Consider the following 6,887-nt stretch of genomic DNA (forward strand, 5'->3'; position numbering starts at 1 on the left):
ATTGTTATTTGGACTATTATTAAAAAAATAAAATAGAGCTCCTATAAGTCTCAGGAGTCTTTGATTTTATTCTTAGTATTTGTTTCTCCATGTATAGTAATTGTAACATAGGTTCAAAGGAAGTGGGCTGGAGAGGGATTTTGGAGGTGTGTTATATGGAAAAACGTCATTGAATTTCCAAAAAAATTCACATAAAAACAAATAAATTACACATTTCAGCAAACCAAAGTTCTGTTTCTGATATGACCTCATGACCTTAATTCTATCATGAACGTATTCTACTGTCCAGAATTTTCTTGAGGGCAAATTTGACATCGTTATTCCACAGACTGTAGATCACAGGGTTCAACTAGGTATAAAACACAGAGGACACTTTCCCTTGATCCATGGAACTCACAGATGATGGCTGCAGGTACATGAAAGCAGCAGATCCAAAGAAAAGGGGAACAGCTGAGTTGTTGGAACTGTATGTGCTGAAGGCTTTGCACATGCCATCAGTGGAGCGAATGTGGAGAATGCTAGAGAGGATGGAGATGTAAGAGGCAAGGATAGTTAAAGCAAGAATCAGGATGTTAAATGCACTCAAGCTCAGAACCAATAATTCATTGATAGATGCTGGAAGAGGATAGTTCCAAGACTGGAAAGAGATTGCAGAAATTATGGTTAACCACTTTCGTTTTGCAGAAAAGGAGTATGAACATGAAGGCTTTATGGACTGTAAATCAATGATGCCCAAAATATAAACCCCCAATGTGAGGCAGAAGCAGATCTAATAAGACATGATGACGTTGTAAACAAGGGGTTACAGATGGCAACATAGTGGTCATATGCTGTTGCAGACAACATGTGACACTCTGCCATATCAAAAATAAGGAAGAAATAGAGCTGAATGATATTCACCAGCATTTTGGGGGTAATGACATAGGACTAGCAGAAACTGATGAAGGGCAAGCTGCTGAGGAAATAGTACATGGGGGTGTGCAGGTAATAACTGAGCCCAATGAGTGTGGTCATGCCCAGGTTTCCCACCACCATGACTGCGTAGATTCCTAGGAAGAGGAGGCAGAGTGGTAGTTGGAATTCAGCATGTTCTGTTAGCCCAGTGAGGGTGAACTCAGTTACTATGGAATGCTTTCTAGGGTCCATTATCCTCTCATAGAGTTCTAAGTATAAAAAAGAGAAAATGAATGTATTTGAGCGTGTATATGCACATGTGAATGTGTGTGTGAAAGGGAGAGAGAGTAACTCTTTGGAGATCATTATTTTATCCCTCATCAGAGGAGACTCATAATGCAGGTATATCTTGAGTGTCTTCCACTACTCTAGGGCAATCACACCAGGTGACCCGAGAAGGAATCATAAATTCAAGAAACTTATCATTAAGATATTTCTATTTTTTTAAACACAAGTTTATGGATTCTTGAGTCAGTTAATAGGAAAGCTATTACTGTTATTTCTGAAGACTCTGTTTTTTTCATATATTCTATATGTACATGTTCATATCCTGCCTGTCAAATGAGACAATGATTAAATTTTCATCTGACTCAAGAAGAGAGCAGCAAACACTTTCTACAATTAATAAACAAAGGATTCATAAATTTGTGAAAAAATTATTTTGGTCTGCGCTATTTTCCTTGCTAGAGTTCCTTCTCAAAATACTTGAAGGACTGGGCAACTATCAGTGTTGTTTCACCTGAAATTCTACTCTTCTGTATGTCCTGTGTTCCATTACCCAGCCCTACTACAACACAAGGCAAGAATATAACATACTTATATCTCAACAGCTTTTCCAAGAGTAAAGTATTGTCTTCTTTTGTTTCTTATTTAAATAATCTCAGGGGAGTAACACAATGACTTAAATTTAGGTCATGTGTTCCACCACTGTGGCCAGACAAGAAGTAGACTATGAATGATTTATATTGATTGGACTGCATGGTTACAGTGGTGGAGGTCAGAAAACTACTCTTTTTCTCATAATATGAGAAAGGTTGTGGAACAAAAACACTAGGTGTCTTCTTATCATGTATTTTGTATGTACTGTCTATAACATTTAAAGATGATGAAGATATGGATTAGTAAACACATACAAATACAATTAGTCAACAATGTGATCTGTTTTCCTAAAAAGACTAATCTATATTTCACTTATATTTGCAAAGAAAATGAGTAGATTCTAGAAAATGGAAATTTGTATCCTTAATTAACACTCAAGCAATAGTTGGATTAGTGTTTTCAATTTGGAGTATGGTACTTTATGTGATATAGAATAACTAGATAATTCAGAAAAATTATCTAGAAATCTTATTGTGAAGAATGGCTGAAATAACTCAGGATATTTAATTAGCAAAGCAAAAAATCATGTGGCACATGACAGTTGTTACCAAATGTCAAGCATATTGCTATGTTTAAGAAGTCTTGGACTCGTATATGTCTTCTTGAGAGTGAAGTAAAACAAACTGCTGGAAAGTATAGGGAGAAATATCTGGTTTTTCATCAAAGAACATCCTAGCAGTCAGACATATCATGATCCTACAGTCATAAATGTTAGAATACAGCCCGAATAGCGACTTAGCAGACATTGTTCAAGGATCTAAGCCCTAGATGGGTGGCTGCATTAAATCATCTTTAATAACACTTCCAATTCCAATATTTCATGATTTCATAATTCTAATAGCTCCTGATTTTAAGTTGGTCATGGATTTTAACCTTAACTCCATACTTGCTCCAATCCTCTGAAAAGTGGAAATGTTAATTCTATGTAACATAAAAATTAAATTAAATGATGCCTGCAAGATGCTGACTAGTTCCTGGCTTTTGGTAAGAACTTAATGAATGTCAATGTTGCTTTAACTGTAATCTATTGAGTTTCTTTCTGTTATATATTTTATTTTCCCAACATTTTCATTCCCAGAATGGCAATCAGAGTTTTAATTTGTTTTCCTCAGTATATCTTATTCTTGTTCCTCTCCATTAATACCCACAATAATACAGAGATTTAGAACTTTTTACTTAATATTAATATCTTATCAATATTTTCCATGGTATCCAAATAAAGTCCAAACCAATTTCTTCATCACTGAACATTTAAATCTGGCAAAAAAGAAAAGTATGCTTCTTTATGTCCCAAAGGGAACATAGGATTCATATGATTTAGCTATTACACAAAAGAGTATTTGGTAGACTCAGTTTTGACTCATCATATTCCCTTAGCTTTTCTCTTCTTCCATTCTGTCTTCTATAAAATCTATTTAATAGTTAAGATCCTTTAATTAAAGACTTTAATAGTGAGAGCCTCAGTTAACAAGATCATTTTCTATGTGTTCTTGAATATGTTTCTTGTATTCACATTAAGCAATTAATACTGTATTAATTATTTTGAGTTGCTTCTTATTTTTTCTTCTATACTAGACTGTGAATCCAACACAGTGTTTGGCATAGTGCCTTGTATATAGTGAGCCTCAATAAATATGTGTTTAATAAAGTCATTGAAGGAAAGTTAGAGATAAGTTAACAAGGACTCAATACAAGTGAACAAAGCTCTCAGTCTGCCTGAGTTGAAATGAGTGAACAAAAGATGTTTGCCATATTTTTATATTACACAGGACAGGGAGATAATAAAGGAACCTGTACTCATCAGGGAATGTGAAATTAGAATGAGGACAGTTGAAGATGGATAAAGAGCTATGTGCATCTTTATGTGTACTGGGAGGACCTAGAGTAGCAGAACTAGGATTTTAACAGTCAAGGACTGAGATTCAGACATACCCCTCCCTATTCCCAGAGAGTTCAGCATTGTGTTTTTTCTTCTACATTCCTCTGAAGGAAAATACAAACCTGAAAATGCTTAGGGATAATTCTGAGTACTAACCTTGCAGGCCTCCTTCATGCTAACAGGGTCAAAGACTAAAAGTCTCCTTTGGCAATTATTTTGAGTCACTGATGTTGATCTCATGTGAAGCCAATGATCAAAGCCAACTAGTCCTCTGCAAAGGTTGGGTGATATGATATGATGATTTTATTAGTAAACAAGGCCAGGGGCACAAACTATGGAGAATATCAAAGAATACTGACGAGATGGATTTATTTCCTGATTTAAGATAGATGTCTTACTGAAAAAAGTGCCATATTTCATGCATATAAAATATAATAACCCACATGGAGGCCTTTGAACATTTTTTTACAAATTTTTAGAGGTAATATGGAAGGCAGCTGTGCTCACCACTATACCACTAACACTAGAGGTAGCATGGGTTATTATGGGTAGATAGACTCTGGGCCTTCCCAGAAATGATGCGGTTCTCCATGTGACTGACACTATGAATGCTTTGATATTTTTCTTCCAAGTAATCAAGTAGTAGCAAAAATCTCATTACTTGTGGACATACATTGCTGTCTCTGGACTGTTTCCTTATCAAAACTTCTCGAGGAATTATAAATTTTTGCTAACATAAAATATCTTTTTTCAAAGGAAACTTCTTTTTTCAAGGATTTTATTTAGGACTATCCTGACATCTTTATTCCTCAGGCTGTAGATCAAAGGGTTCAGCATGGGCACCATCACGGTGTAAAACACTGAAGACACTTTCCTTTGGTCCATAGAACTGACTGATGATGGCTGTAAGTACATGAATGTCGCAGAGCCAAAGAAGATAGCAACGGCTGAGATGTGGGAGCTGCATGTGCCAAAGGCTTTGGATCTTCCCTCAGTTGAGTGGATGCGGAGGATGCTGGCAATGATGAAGACATAAGAGACAAGGATGGCCACAGTTGGGGTAAGGATATTAAAGGCACTGAAACACAAAACTATCACCTCATTGATGTAAGTACTGGAGCAGGAGAGCTCCAGTAGTGGAAAAATGTCACAGAAGTAAGGGTTAATTATATCAGCCTTGCAGAAAAGTACTCTTAGCATGAAGCCCGTGTGAGCTGTGGCACCCGTCAAGCCAATGATATACACCCCAACTGCCATCCGGAAGCAGATCTGATTAGACATGGTGACATTGTAAAGCAATGGGTTACAGATGGCTACATAGCGATTGTATGCCATTACAGCCAACATATGACATTCTGATATAACAAAAACAAGAAAGAAATAGAGTTGAGTCATGCATGCAGGGTAAGAGATAACATTCCTCTCTGTTACAAAGTTCACCAGCATTTTGGGTGTGACGATGGAGGACTGGCAAAAATCTATTAAAGACAAGCTGCTGAGGAAATAGTACATGGGGGTGTGCAGGTGAGAACTTAGTCTTATCAGTGTGATCATGCCCAGGTTCCCCACCACCGTGACCACATATATTCCTAGGAAGAGGAAGAAAAGGGGCAACTGGAGTTCCGGCTGTTCTGTTAGTCCAGCGAGGATGAACTCAGTCACTGTGGAATGATTTCCTGCTACCATCTTCCTCTGGGAATTTTACATAGGAAGAGAAGAAGAAAAATTATGGTAGGTATTTATTTTCTCACCACACAATGTAGTGTGAAGCAGAATTCAAGTCTTCAACCAGGTAGCTCCAGTTCTCTGTCTGTCCCTGATCTATGTCAGTGGCCAAAGACCCTGAGATCTCACTAATATTGGACATGCAAATAAATATCAGGTAGAACTATTCCTTTTTTATTCTACACTATTAGAGTGGATCTTAGTAGTGCCCAGTCTGTGACCATCCAAAGAACTTTTCTGTTGACTTTGATTGAGTGTTATAAGAACTTTCCATGACTTGTGTATGTTCCTCTCAACTGTTCTGCGGAGGAAATACTATCATGCTTATTTTACATATTAGTTAACTGAGGCTTAGAGTGGTTGGATATTTGTCCATAGTTAAGCATGTAATAAGGAAACAATCAAGGATATGAGATGAGACCCGTCTATTTCATCTTCCATCTCTTATTTTAGCTCCTCATGTCTGCCCTCCTATCTTTGTCTCTTGTCATGTAAGAATAGACAATAGTGTATCAACAACTGATCCAGAATGGATTCCCTTGTAGTGAGTATGTTCACTAGTGGTACCTCTTCAAAAATGCAGAAATAGTGGTTCTGGAAATTAACCGGATGGCTAACAATAAGTCTGTCATTCAACTTGAACTCCACATCCAGGAAGGAAATGAGTTTCCTAATGAAGATTCATAAGTGTGAAATATTAAAGTGCAAATTCATTCATTTCAAAAACACTTATGGAGTACTCACCATGTGCCAAGTACTTTGTATGACCTGATGTGGTCTGTGACACTCAGGACTTATGTTCTGATGTTTAAAATAGTTGTAATAAAGTACAATAGATGAACTTTCAAAAAAAATTAGTGATTAAGTGCATTTAATTTCAAAATTATATGCATAAGATAGTACAAGTACGATGTAGCATAGAAATATTCAAAGAAATATTAATGATTGTTTTTATCATTTTAGATCATATAGTAGAACTTGAGTTTTTGCCTTGTATATTTAATTTCTAGTATATAAAAACCATTTAGTGTTTTTTCACAAATAAATTTTAAATGACAAAACATACTTTCCATAAATTAATAAATTATTAACATTTCAGATGTTTTTTTCAGAAAAGATATTAAAAATCTTACAGTAGTTTAGAAGTACAAAGTTCTGAACTCAAGGATAAAATAAGCATAAAAACTAGGATAAATATCTGTCTTAAAAATATGACTGGAGCACATTTTGTATTTTAAACAGTGTACTCAAAATATCCAGAAGTTATATTTAATTATTAGTCCAAATTAATACCTTCCAAATTTCAAAATGATTTTTAGCTATGTTTAGTATAAACATAGCTCATGTGTCTCCAGTGCAGATGATATCCTCAGCCATATTTTCAAAATGCTCAAATTAAACAGGTCAAATGTCATCCCATATATTTGCAGAATTTCACACTTATGCTCAT

General features: G+C 35.7%; 1 protein-coding gene and 1 pseudogene across 2 annotated transcripts; both read right to left on the minus strand.

Annotated features, from left to right (window-relative positions):
- Positions 1-265: 265 nt before the first annotated feature.
- On the minus strand, positions 266-1,146 carry LOC106835983 (putative olfactory receptor 8G3; annotated as a pseudogene).
- A 3,316-nt stretch (positions 1,147-4,462) lies between these two features.
- LOC106836018 (olfactory receptor 8G1-like) lies at positions 4,463-6,887 on the minus strand. 2 transcript variants are annotated; one of them, XM_070491491.1, is made up of 2 exons: positions 6,878-6,887; positions 4,463-5,388 (listed from the first exon to the last, which is right to left on the minus strand). In XM_070491491.1, exons 1-2 carry the CDS (start codon positions 6,885-6,887, stop codon positions 4,463-4,465), a joined length of 936 nt encoding a protein of 311 aa, XP_070347592.1. The 2 variants fall into 2 exon arrangements, with proteins under 2 accessions (XP_070347592.1, XP_014704113.2); XM_014848627.3 differs by lacking the exon at positions 6,878-6,887 and having other exon boundaries at positions 4,463-5,407.

Source organism: Equus asinus, chromosome 20 (assembly GCF_041296235.1).
Source record: "Equus asinus isolate D_3611 breed Donkey chromosome 20, EquAss-T2T_v2, whole genome shotgun sequence".
In the NCBI taxonomy this organism is placed as follows: domain Eukaryota; kingdom Metazoa; phylum Chordata; class Mammalia; order Perissodactyla; family Equidae; genus Equus; species Equus asinus.